This window comes from Cervus canadensis, chromosome 3 (genome assembly GCF_019320065.1).
Source record: "Cervus canadensis isolate Bull #8, Minnesota chromosome 3, ASM1932006v1, whole genome shotgun sequence".
NCBI classification, from domain to species: Eukaryota; Metazoa; Chordata; class Mammalia; order Artiodactyla; family Cervidae; genus Cervus; species Cervus canadensis.
The window spans coordinates 49,493,307-49,507,523 of record NC_057388.1 but is presented as its reverse complement, the minus strand read 5'-3'; the positions used below and the strand labels follow the sequence as shown (position 1 = coordinate 49,507,523).

Sequence of the window (14,217 nt, the reverse complement as noted above, 5' to 3'; positions counted from 1 at the left end):
CTGTTTTACTAATTATTTTGTCAGTTGGCAATCCAATTTTCAATATTTCATGAATTTGAAGGAAAACTGTATCAACTAGTTAATTTAAATCCAGTTTTTGAAACAGTGATAAGTGTTATTTAACAAATTAACAGACTGTCCTATTAGGTGGACTTTCAATATTTTATTTGCTGAGACTGATTATCCAATATCTCTTCTTGATGAAGTGAAAATGATTTAGTATGTAATTTCAGATGCTGATTAGAAAATCAGAAGAATGAAGGGGAATAAAGAACATATATTTCCTCCATTTTGTACCTGTTTGGGGGAGTACATTTGTGTGAAGTGATATGATATAATTCCAACCAATACTCTTGAGGAAAAGATTCAGTGTGTTCCTTTTCTGGACTGTGCGTGTCTTCTCTATAAATATGCAAAGAAGCTTTTAGAATTTGTGTAATTGAACTGACGAAGGGAATTTGAGTCTTTAGAATCCAAAGTTTTTATAAATTTTCTGTGTTTTATTGTGGAAAATTCTAGAGTTTATTATAGATTTACTCTTCAATTATAAGTGGTAAATAATCTATCATTTATTTAGTTCCTCTACAAGCCTTGAACTTTAGATAACATATCCACCAGACAATGTAGAAAGGCAATGAACCACCAGATTGTTGATCTTGATTCTTGAAAACTAATGTAGTCAGAGCTTGAATAGGAAAGAGATGGAAGTAAGGAAGAAAACGTTTGCATGTTTCAAAAGGAAGAAAACATTTGTATGTTTCAGAAGGTTTATCCTTGCAGTCTGTTAGTTCCAATAGCTCATCATCAAGTGACTACTTTTAAAACATCAGTAGAGAGCTATTTCTCATGTTGTGCCTCTTTCCAGAAAAACAAAATTTAAGTAGATTTGGACTTAGTGGTCAAAGAGGAAAAAAAAACTTTTTTTCTGTCAATAATTCTTCAACACTGTGTTTGTTCTTCCTGTAAATTCTGCTGTTTCTAACCAATCGGTGTTTCATGACCAATATATTCCTTTCAGAAAAATTAAGCGAGAGAAATGTATGAAAGAAGAATGTAATTGCATAGCACCAGCACAAAATTTCTTCCCAGTTGATCAATTGAGCCTGTTTATTTTTTTTATAACTCATCACCATCTTCTGAGCTAAAGCTACTTCTTCTACTGCTCTCTTTAGAAACTGCAGGAGAAGTGGCAGATAGCAGAGGATCTGTTCCAAACGGAGATACTGTGTCATCCAGTAGCATGTTATCCAATCTTTGTTCCTCTTTCAAAGCTGCACTAAATGATAAATCTGTGAAGTGTGACAAAGGATCAGAGAAGGCCATAGCTTGATCACAGAGTTCAGGGCTTGTCCCCTGAGACAGAACCAATTGTTGGCAATAGTCTCCTGAATTCTGCTCTAGATGGGTCTGTTGTTTGGTGATGTGAGCACCTAAATCAACTGTGACAAGTGAAGCCAGGGTTGGCAGACCATGAGCACGAGCCTGTATTTCTAGTTCCTGCAATATCAAATAAGAATAGTTAAATAATGACTTTGATAGTAAACTCAACTCTAGAGAATAAGTCAGAAATAGATCTAACAAGCACTCAACATGAAGAGTAGTATAAATTAGAAATATTCTTTGCAAATAATAGAGTGTGGTATGTTTCTAATGCCTGAAAAATAATCCTGAGGAAAATACTCAGATTTCTAAAAAAATTCCTCCCCCATTTGTTCATTAAAAGAATACATGACATATAATGGTCTCACAGTGGCTCAGATTACAAGACAACTATTTGGAGATAGTGGAAATCTTTCAGTCATTCTTCCTGATTAATTTCTCAATATAAGACCATTTTATGGAAACAAGTGTTTTACCTGGCAATAAGCTTGTTCACATATTAAAGAAAAAATCTTGAGAGTTACGAAAACCTATATTTTGAGATTTGCGTCACATAAGAAGATGACGCATGACTTAATATAAACTAGCACAATATTCCTTAAGGCTACAAAATCCATAGCAGTGTTACTAAAGAAATAAAAGAGGGAGAGGAAAATTTAATGTCCAATATTATCCAAAGAAACAAAGATCCTATTTCCTATGATTTTTTGACTGGGATAATATTTGTATGTTTATAAAATTGGTTCTATTTTATGCATTTTGCAATTAGTTATTGTCATTCCTTACATATTTTTAAAGCCAGCTTGATCCTAGATTTCTAATCAAAACCTAATTGAATCAGTCTAATTTGTGAACTTCTAAAAGGCAATAAAAATTATCCTTGAGAAGGAAAAAAAACAATTTCTAGTAAGAAAAAAAAAACATGACCAATGAATAGAACTGATGATGGATAAGTCATATGTAAGGTACATGGTTCATGGCAATGTTCTTATGAAAACCTGAATGCGGAGTAGAAGGCGCCTGTTAGCCTGCTCTAATTTCTTCTGTCTGTGTTCTAATTCTTGAGCTCTCTGTTGTTCTTTTTGTAGCCACTTGATGTACTCCACTGATGCTTTTAGAATGGTTCCTTTGTTCCAGCGCATATCACTGTAGAACGGAGAGATAACCTTTTCACAATTGTGCATGTCAGCAGAATTCATAAGAACTTACAAAATCTTTTACATTAATATGAAATAATGATTTACATGACTATTATTCACTCTTAGATATTATTGCTTCTGAATAGAAATTTTAATAGAATAGTTAAGAAGCCCTTATATAGTAAAATTAATCCCAGAATGAAAATAAGTGTCAAAAGAAAGTAATAAAGTGACTTTTTGTGGGAGAGCTAAATGCAATATCATGATTCTACCATTACAGTTTTTATATTTTTAGTGAAAATTGCTTTTATTATTAACTCTGAGATTAAAATCTATGTGCAGTATTTCTGCATTAATGAACTAGGAAATGTACATTACTGAAGACTTAAGCCTAAATTTTTTAAGATCATTTCATATGTACCAATCTTTTAACCTACTTTCTATAAGGTTGCTTTTATGCTTCCAGGGAAAAAAAATAAGGTCCCATGTCTGTCCTGAATGGTGATCCTGAGTAATTGTGAAACAAATCATTTTGGCAACTTTATGCAATAGAGCAAAACTTTCTAGATTCATAAGGCAAATTTTTCCACAAAAAAAAGCATCAACACATTTTTTAATAAAAAGCTATATATCTATTTTAAATAAGTTTATGATAAGTAAATACAATTAAACATTGCTGATAATCTTCAGACTGTAGCATAGAAAAATATTTTATTAAAACTTATTTTTAAATAAGAAAAATGATAAATCCAGAATTATAGAACTGGATACTTATTTTAATGTCTAAAAACATATTTCAATCAATTTAATACTATCTGACAATTGGTAATATGTATGGAGAATAGGGCCAAGCTAATTGCTAAAAGTTAATCAAAATAGTTGAAAAATCTGGGTGAATTTTCAACTTAGAATAATGAGATTTGCTTTGATACAATAGAAAGTAAGCTTGTAGGGAAATTTTTAAAAGACATTACACTGCATGTGATTTTAGTTTATGTGATCTACATGAAATATATGCAACCTAATATGTATTTACTAAGTACTCAGAAGTAGAAAAATATAGTTTGAAAAATCTGACTGGTATATGCCTCATAATTTGGTTTCATTTCTTCTCATGGAAAGAAAAAATTAGGACAGAAGGAATATGATGAAAACAATATCCTAGTGAACTTTGAAATTTAAGGTACTGTTTATTTAGGTCTAAAATAAATATTTGAAGTTTTGGTAGAAAACACACAATGGTACTTCCTTGGTGGTCCAGTGGATAAGCAGTCACCTTCCGAAGATACAGGTTCAATCTCTGGTCAAGAAACTAAGATCCCACATTCTGTGAGGCAACTAAGTTCTGCACACCACAACTGAGACCTGATGCAGCCAAATCAATAAATGTGATCAATTGCTTCAGTTGTGTTCAAATCTTTGCAACCCCATGAACTGTAGCCCACCAGGCTCCTCTGTCCATGGGATTCTCCAGGCAAGAATATTGGAGTGGGTTGCCATGCCCTCCTCCAGGGGATCTTCCCAACCCAGATATCAAACCCATGTCTCTTGTGTCTCCTTCTTTGCAGGTGGATTCTTTACCACTGAGCCACTGGGGAAGCCCAAATCAATCAATCATATTTTTTAAAAAGGAAAACACACAAAAGGTTTTCCTACAATATCTATTTGTTGTCATTTCACTAAATTTTTAAAAGTTCACTCTATTTTAAAGCCAATTTAATGTACGAGATTTCATCCTAAAACATTTTGTTTCCCAAATATATTAAGGAGATATATTAATTATATCTCCCAAGATAATTTCAAGCAGCTAGGCATTAAAAACACTATATATGACAGTATACTATAGACACTAACACAAAGACTTGCCTAAGGAGTGAATGTTGATAGTGGCTTATCATTTTCTACAAAATAATTTATTTTGAAGAACTTAAATCTTTGAGGAAGTTAAAACCTTGAATGTCTGTTGGGTTAAAGCAGGTATTAGAAATATGTAAGTTAGAGTAGGAATGCTGCCAGGCAGAACTATGGAAATGTGTGATCTGTTGTCATCTTCGGAGTACACATCCACTTAAAAGCATTACAAAAATAAAAAAGAAAGCAAACATCAGGAGAGGTCTGATTTTTCTTCCTTTGATCAACATTTTATAACTTCTGATTTAGGAAGTCTTGTTAGGTCTCATTTACTACTTCAACTGCCATTCTAACACAAGAGCAGAAAAAAGTTTTGACTGCAGAAGATAAAAAAATCAGTTTAGTAGGAAAAAAAACCCTTAGGTTTATATCTAAAAAAGTAGTAAAAAAAAAAAAAGTAGAAAAAATAATAATTTGATAGCACAATGCCTGCTCTGCTAGCATTTTTATATTTACAAATATGATTTTTGTAAATATGATTAATAAAAAGCATATATGAAGTAGATCACTAGCACATATCTGTAGAAATGCTTCACCTTTTTATTTGTTAGTTCTGTTTGGTTTTATTTTTCATTAATAGTTAAGATATTATCATTCCCTGGTAGTGTGTTTTTCATTTCATTTTCTCAACATATTTATCTCAACTATAACTGTTTACTATTTTTTTCCCTTCAGACGATACTATTTTAATCCAGCAAAGAAGAAAGAAGTACAAATTTCTGAAAATTTTTGATACACAAAAATGGCAACTTCATAGAATTCAAAACACCTTTGGGTATTAGCTTTCACTTCCTAAACCAAGTGAAAGTGAAAGTCACTCAGTCGTGTCCAACTCTTTGCAACCCCATGGACTACAGAGTCCATGGAATTCTCCAGGCCAGAATACTGGAGTGGGTAGCCTTTCCCTTCTCCAGGAGATCCTCCCAACCCAGGGATCGAACTGAGGTCTCCCCCATTGCAGGCAGATTCTTTACCAGCTGAGCCACAAGGGAAGCCCTTACTAAACCAAATCCTAAATTTATTCCAGTCATGAACTGGAAAGGCACTCAGAGCCTTTTTAGAACTGCTGGCTAGTTAGAAGAGGGAAACAGGGCCCAAAACGGCAGTCCAAAACAGTGGCCGAAGGTGAGGGTGGGATGTTTCGAAAGAACAGCATGTATATTATCTATGGTGAAACAGATCACCAGCCCAGGTGGGATGCATGAGACAAGTGCTCGGGCCTGGTGCACTGGGAAGACCCAGAGGAATCGGGTGGAGAGGGAGGTGGGAGGGGGGATCGGGATGGGGAATACGTGTAAATCTATGGCTGATTCATATCAATGTATGACAAAACCCACTGAAAAAATAAATAAACAAATAAAGGGGGGAAAAAAAAAACCAGTATGGGAGAACATACTGACACTCCTTTCCCTGATTTGAGCCCGAGGTCATGCTTCATTTGCATAATGTCTTACCCACTTCCCTGACTGGTATCTGGTTCATGCCTCATTGGCATGAAGCGCAACCAATCAAGCCCCCAGAACTACCAAAGAGGAAGTAACAAAAGATATAAAGACGGAAACTGAGCCAGGTCTAGACCACTCTTACGGGGGTTGGTCCGCTCTCATGTCTGGAGAGTGTACAAGACAAGAACGGGAGGAGAACTGACCCAGTAGAACCAAAGCTTCAGTGTTCTTTCTGCTTGCCCAAACGCATGTGTTTAGAAGTTGGGCCCTAGCTCTCTTCTCTCTATTTAGCACAGTTTTTGCAAATATGTGGTTTTCCCACTCTCAAATGCATCTGCCATAAGAAAAGAGTTTTCTATTGTGACCTAGGGTATTCTTTGTACATAAAACTGCAACAAAGTTTTCATGAGGTATTACTATCCTCCTAATATGTATAATATATAATACTTTTATATTTCCAGTGCCTACATATGATATGATATAATAGAATTAAAACAATTACTAATTCTTCTTTCTGAAATCTACAAAGAAGAGAAAACCACTTAAGAAGGCTTACAATGATGCTTCCCCAACTATGGTCCCTTTCAGATGTGATTATGGATAAACTAATTTTCCTTATTCTAATCAGCCCACAGCCTGCTTTTGTCAATAAAGTTTCATTAGATGCAGTCATCCTCTCTCATATACATATTGTCTATGTCTGCTTTCATGCTACAATGGCAGAGTTGAATAATTGTCAGAGGTTTTATGCTCACAAAGCTTGAAATAATTATTATCTGACTCTTTAAAGGAAAAGTTTGCCATCCTTTGGCCTTGACAATGAAAATTTTGCTATCCCTTGTTCTTGACAATGAATTAGAACCAGAGAGGAATCATTTTATAGCCATAGCTACTCTATAAAAATATAGAGTAATAATTACCCCTCATATAAACTTTATCATTTTTGAGGTTATACATATTATTTTATTTTTATAAAACTCCATCCATAATTGGTGCTTTATAGGTATGGTGATATCAAAACATGTTCAGTCAGGCTTCATAGTTTAATCTTACAGTCTTATCATTTGTTTTCTGCATATAACTTGGCCCTGGCACTATGGGTTAGCTCTATCAGTTACAAGAGAAGCTCTCTTAACTGACTTAACTGATCACTTTCAGGATTAATTAATGTTCTCCATTCCCTTTGTGATGCTCACTGACTGTTGTCAGAACAAAGTAGATAATAGAGGCCACTAGGCTACCTTCTGAGACACCCAGGTACTTCTGTTATCCTTCTGGTGACAGTGCTCACTGACAGGCTGTTAAATGAATGCCCATTGTACTTATTATTGTGATAGTATAATTAAATTATATATGTTAACTAATGAAATATGAATACAAAATAAGAAAAAGCATTTATAAAAACAGCTCTTGTTTTTTTAGGAAAAGTATATTAAAAGCCTCAGAAAAAATAAAGTAAAATGTCAGTAAGATAGTTTGCTAAAAATATGCTGTTACAAATTTGGGTGCAATCATTTAAAAAATCCATTTACACTTAAGTGTTGGCATTCAGGTTTTTGTTTTATCTGTAAGAAATTAAAATAGACTATACATTTTTGTGCAGTTTATGTAAGCCAGAAAATTGAAACACATATTCAGACAACAAAGTCTTGACCTTATATCAAATGTTTGGCGAATAAATGTGCATATATGTTTTAAGTGTTAAAGTTTTATCTGGAAAATGGTGTCTGTTCTGCTAATAGAAAGAGTTGCATGCTGAGAGAGCTTCAAAAGATTTGAAAAGTTAGTGATGGATCCTAGCCAAGATTAAGCTCTTCAGACTCCCCATTCAGTGTTCTTTCTGCCATTCCTCAAGAAGCCTTCATTATCTACTATGCACATAAGAATAAATATATGGCATTTCCTCCATTACAAATGATTGAATCGTCCAAATGAATCAGCACATTTGCATTTAAGGAAAGAGTACTTTCACTTTTCACAAAAACTGCTTAATCAAACATCATTTCTGAATAATGGATAATGCCAGTGAACAAAACATTTTTTTCAATTCCTTATTAATGCTACAATGTTTTCATGGTTTTAGAGAAACATGGTAAATTGACATTTTGATTAATCAACTATTTCTTGAAATTTACAACCTCAAACATCTAGTTCAACTGACTTTGTGACTACATGGCATCAAAACCTAGCTGAAAATTTAATTACAATAACAAATTATTGACTAATATCAATAAGCATGTTTTTACAATTCTTATTTTTTCCTTGTATATTTTTTGCTTGAATTTTGGAACCTCTGAGAATTCAACATTCCAATCTTCATGTACACATAAATCTTAAGTTGGAAAAATTGCTATAACTATAAATTGAGGATTCCAGTTGATATCATGAAAATATGTTACTATGACTAAATTTGCAAATATTGGTGTCATACAGAAAGATTTGTTATGTACTAAGAAGAAGAAATAATTTACTTATTTCCTAAAGCTCAATAGGATAAGCATTAGTAACAGTTTTGATGTCTGATGTTTAATAATTATCAGCCTTGAATAGATATTTTTAAATGACACCAGTAGTAGCCTTGTCTTCACCATAAGCTGCTTACTTTACTCAGCATTGGTTCATCCCTCCACCTCTTCCCTCTCACCTGTTTTGTGTAGTATTGAAACCATTACATTATTAAGAAATGACTATTGAACTCACGGATCATTAGACTTCGGAATAAGAGTGCCAAGCTCCTTGATTCGGTAGTTAATATTATATCTTCGTCTTCTTTCAACTATTAAAAAAGAAATATTATTGATTATTCTCATTAAAGCACAATTACTTTTGGTCAACTGTAAACCTCCTTAATAATCCTTGAAAAACAATGAGCAAAAAATTTCCATTTAGTCACAAGTGTACTTCTCAACAATAAAATAAAAATTCAAATACATTTTATTCTAAAAGTAAAAAATAACAATATTAGAATTGTGATTCTATTATTCACAATGATTTTAAATCATTTTGAAACATTTTCTATCAAAAATAACATTTTTATCATTCTTTGAAATGCTATATTACTCATAATGATATATATGTACATATATATCAAGGCGGGTATATATATGTATACATATGTGTATATCCGTTCAGTCGCTCAGTCGTGTCCGACTCTTTGCGACCCCATGAATCGCAGCATGCCAGGCCTCCCTTTCCATCACGAACTCCCGGAGTTTACCCAAACCTATGTCCATTGAGTCGGTGATGCCATCCAACTATCTCATCCTCTGTCATCCCCTTCTCCTCCTGCCCCCAATCCGTCCCAGCATCAGGGTCTTTTCCAATGAGTCAACTCTTCTCATCAGGTGGCCAAAGTATTGGAGTTTCGGCTTCAGCATCAGTCCTTCCAATGAACACCCAGGACTGATCTCCTTTAGGATGGACTGGTTGGATCTCCTTGCAGTCCAAGGGACTCTCAAGAGTCTTCTCCAACACCACAGTTCAAAAGCATCAATTCTTCTGTGCTCAGCTTTCTTCACTGTCCAACTCTCACATCCATATATGACCAATGGAAAAACCATAGCCTTGACCAGACGGACCTTTGTTGGCAAAGTAATGTCTCTGCTTTTTAATGTCCTATCTAGGTTGGTCATAATTTTCCTTCCAAGGAGTAAGCATCTTTTAATTTCATGGCTGCAATCACCATCTGCAGTGATTTTGGAGCCCCCAAAAATAAAGTCTGACACTGTTTCCTCTGTTTCCCCATCTATTTCCCATGAAGAGATGGGACCAGATGCCATGATTATAGTTTGCTGAATGTTGAGCTTTAAGTCAAATTTTTCACTCTCTTCTTTCACTTTTATCAAGAGGTTCTTTAGTTCTTCTTCACTTTCTGCCATAAGGGTGGTGTCATCTGCATATCTGAGGTTATTGATATTTCTCCCAGCAATCTTGATTCCAGTTTATGCTTCATCCAGCCCAATGTTTCTCATGATGTACTCTGCATATAAGTTAAATAAGCAGGGTGACAATATACAGTCTTGATGTACTCTTTTCCTATTTGGAATCAGTCTGTTGTTCCATGTCCAGTTCTAACTGTTGCTTCCTGACCTGCATACAGATTTCTCAGGAGGCAGGTCAGGTGGTCTGATATTCCCATCTCTTGAAGAATTTTCCACAGTTTGTGGTGATCCACACAGTCGAAGGCTGTGGCATAGTCAATAAAGCAGAAATAGATGTTTTTCTGAAACTCTCTTGCTTTTTTGATGATCCAGCGGATATTGGCAATTTGATCTCTGGTTCCTCTGCCTTTTCTAAATCCAGCTTGAATATCTGGAAGTTCATGGTTCACATACTGTTGAAGCCTGGCTTGCAGAATTTTAGGCATTACTTTGCTAGTGTGTGAGATGAGTGCAATTGTGTGACAGTTTGAGCATTCTTTGGCATTGCCTTTTTGGGATTGGAATGAAAACATCTTTTCCAGTGCTGTGAGTTTTCCAAATTTGCTGGTACATGTAGCATCAATGTTAGCTAACCACATGTAAGGAAATTCCTGATTTTAGAGTTTTAAGGATTTTATTTATTTTCATTGCATTCTTTTCTTATTTTTTATTTGGTTCTCAGAACAAAAATGCTTCACACTCAACTAGTCAAGCTTACTTAAGATAGTTAAGCACTATCTTAAGAGACATGAAAAAGCACTTTAAAGCTCACCTTGCCCCTAGACAACTTCCCTTGAATGCATTTACTCACCTCATGTGACCCATTATTGAAGGCAAATGGACCTCCAGGAAGGCATCAGAGCACCCCTGCCAATTTTTTTGTGACAGTAGTAGAATTCAGTAGTACAACATAAGCAGTATTTTAAAATAACTTATCATTAGGAAAGGAGGAGCAGATTGACGCAGAAAGATAAGAACCTGGTGTTACATTTCTAGCTATTTAAATGGAGTACATTTTCTTTTTTTTTAATTAATCAATTTATTTTAATTGGAGGCTAATTACTTTACAATATTGTAGTGGTTTTTGCTATACAATGACATGAATCAGCCATGGGTGTACATGTGTTCCCCATCCTGAACCCCTCTCCCACCTCCCTCCTCATCCCATCCCTCAGGGTCATCCCAGTGCACCAGCCCTGAGGACCCTGTCTCATGCATAGAACCTGGACTGACGATCTATTTCATGTTTAGCAATATACATGTTTCAATGCTATTCTCTCAAATCATCCCACCCTTGCCTTCTCCCACAGAGTCCAAAAGTCTGTTCTTTACATCTGTGTCTCTTTTGCTGTCTCACACATAGGGTCATCATTACCATCTTTCTAAATTCCATATATATGCATTAATATACTGTATTGGTGTTTTTCTTTCTGACTTACTTCACTCTGTATAATAGGCTCCAGTTTCATCCACCTCATTAGAACTGATTTAAATGCAGTCTTTTTAATAGCTGAGCAATATTCCATTGTGTATATGTACCACTGCTTTCTTATCCATTCATCTACCAATGGGCATCTAGGTTGCTTCCATGTCCTAGCTAATGTAAACAGTGCTGCAATGAACACTGGGGTATACGTGTCTCTCAATTCTGGTTTCCTCAGTGCATATGTCCTGCAGTTGGATTGCTGGGTCATATGGCAGTTCTATTTCCAGTTTTTTAAGGCATCTCCACACTGTTCTCCATAGTGGCTGTACTAGTTTGCATTCCCACCAACAGTGTAAAAGTGTTCCCTTTTATCTGCACCCTCTCCAGCATTTATTGTTTGTAGATTTTTTGATAGCAGCCATTCTGACTGGCATGAGATGGTATCTCATTGTGGTTTTGATTTGCATTTCTCTGATAATGAGTGATGTTGAGCATCTTTTCATGTGTTTGTTAGCCATCTGTATGTCTTCTTTGGAGAAATGTCTGTTTAGTTCTTTGGCCAATTTTTTTGATTGGGTCATTTATTTTTCCAGAATTGAGCTGCATGAGCTGCTTGTATATTTTTGAGATTAATTCTTTGTCTGTTGCTTCACTTGCTATTACTTTCTCCCTTTCTGAAGGGTGTCTTTTCACCTTGTGCAAAAGCTTTTAAGTTTCATTAGGTCCCATTTGTTTATTTTTGCTTTTATTTCCATTACTCTGGGAGGTGGGTCATAGAAGATCCTGCTGTGATTTATGTCAGAGAGTGTTTTGCCTATGTTTTCCTCTAGGAGTTTTATAGTTTCTGGTCTTACATTTAGATCTTTAATCCATTTTGAATTTATTTTTGTGTATGGTGTTAGAAAGTTTTCTAGTTTCATTCTTTTACAAGCTGTTGACCAGTTTTCCCAGGACTGCTTGTTAAAGAGATTGTCTTTTCTCCATTGTATATTCTTGACTACTTTGCCAAAAATAAGGTGTCCATATGTGTGTGGCTTTATCTCTGAACTTTCTATTTTGTTCCATTGATCTATATTTCTGTCTTTGTGCCAGTACCATACTGTCTTGATGACTGTAGCTTTGTAATATAGTCTGAAGTCAGGCAGGTTGATTCCTCCAGTTACATTCTTCTTTCTCAAGATGGCTTTGGCTATTAAAGGTTTTTTGTATTTCCATACAAATTGTGAAATTATTTGTTCTAGTTCTCTGAAAAATACTGTTGGTACCTTGATAGGGATTGCACTGAATCTATAGATTGCTGTGGGTAATATACTCATTTTCACTATACTGATTCTTCTGATTCATAAACATGGTATATTTATCCATCTATTTGTATAATCTTTGATTTATTTCATCAGTGTTTTATAGTTTTATATATATAGGTTTTTTGTTCCTTTAGGTAGATTTATTCCTAAGTATTTTATTCTTTTTGCTGCAATGGTGAATGGAATTGTTTCCTTAATTTCTTTTTCTGTTTTCTCATTGTTGGTGTATAGGAATGCAAGGGTTTGCTGTGTGTTAATTTTATATCCTGCAACTTTACTATATTCATTGATTAGCTCTAGTAATTTTCTGGTGGTGTCTTTAGGGTTTTCTATGTAGAGGATCATATCATCTGCAAACAGTGAGAGTTTTACTTCTTTTCCAGTCTGGATTCCTTTTATTTCTTTTTCTTCTCTGATTGCTGTGGCTAAAACTTTCAAAACTATGTTGAATAGTAGTGGTGAGAGTGGGCACCCTTGTCTTGTTCCTGACCTTGGGGGAAATGCTTTCAGTTTTTCACCATTGAGAATAATGTTTGCTATGGGTTTATCATATATGGCTTTTATTATGTTGAGGTATGTTCCTTCTATGCCTGCTTTCTAGAGGGTTATTATCATAAATGGACGTTGAATTTTGTCAAAGCCTTTCTCAGCATCTACTGAGATAATCATATGGGTTTTTTTTTTCAATTTGTTAATGTGGTGTATCATATTGATTGATTTGCAAATATTGAAGAATCCTTGCATCCCTGGGATAAAACCCACTTGGTCATGAGGTATGATCTTTTTAATATGTTGTTGGATTCTGTTTGCTAGAATTTTGTTAAGGATTTTTGCATCTATGTTCATCAGTGATATTGGTCTGTAGCTTTCTTTTTTTGTGGCATCTTTGCTTTTGGTATTAGGGTGATGGTGGTGTCATAGAATGAGCTTGGAAGCTTACCTTCCTCTGCAATTTTCCAGAAGAGTTTGAGTAGGATAGGTGTTAGCTCATCTCTAAATTTTTGGTAGAATTCAGCTGTGAAGCCATCTGGTCCTGGACTTCTGTTTGTTGGAAGAATTTTGACTATAGTTTCGATTTCCATGCTTGTGATGGGTCTATTAAGATTTTCTATTTCTTCCTGGTTCAGTTTTGGAAGGTTATACTTTTCTAAGAATTTGTCCATTTCTTCCAGGTTTTCCATTTTACTGGCATATAGTTACTGGTAGTAGTCTCTTATGATCCTTTGTATTTCTGTGTTGTCTCTTGTGATTTCTCCATTTTCATTTCTAATTTTGTTGATTTGATTCTTCTCTCTCTCTCTCTTTTTTTTTTTCTTGTTGAGTCTGGCTAATGGTTTGTCTATTTTATTTATCTTCTCAAAGAACCAGCTTTCAGTTTTGTTGATTTTTGCTATAGTCTCCTTGTTTCTTTTTCACTTATTCCTGCCCTAGTTTTTATTTTTTCTTTCCTTTTATTAACCCTGGGGTTCTTCATTTCTTCTTTTTCAGGCTGCTTTAGGTGTAAAGTTAGGTTATTTATTTGATTTTTCTCTTGTTTCTTGAGGTAAGCTTGTATTGCTATAAACCTTCCCCTTAGCACTGCTTTTACTGAATCTCATAGGTTTGGGGTTGTCATGTTTTCATTTACATTCATTTCTATGCATACTTTGATTTCTTCTGTAATTTGTTGGTTATTCAGAAGTGTGTTATTTA

General features: G+C 34.7%; 1 protein-coding gene across 3 annotated transcripts in view; it reads right to left on the bottom strand.

The window, feature by feature from the left end:
• Positions 1-753: 753 nt before the first annotated feature.
• Positions 754-14,217, bottom strand: part of TFEC (transcription factor EC) — a 91,920-nt gene continuing 78,456 nt past the window's right edge. For all 3 annotated transcript variants that reach the window (XM_043463138.1, XM_043463139.1, XM_043463140.1), the window contains 3 exons: positions 8,576-8,651; positions 2,379-2,526; positions 754-1,497 (listed from right to left, as the gene is read on the bottom strand). In XM_043463138.1, coding sequence (XP_043319073.1) covers positions 1,117-1,497; positions 2,379-2,526; positions 8,576-8,651 — 605 coding nt within the window. In that variant the 3' untranslated portion in view covers positions 754-1,116. The remainder of the gene's footprint in view (positions 1,498-2,378; positions 2,527-8,575; positions 8,652-14,217) is intronic.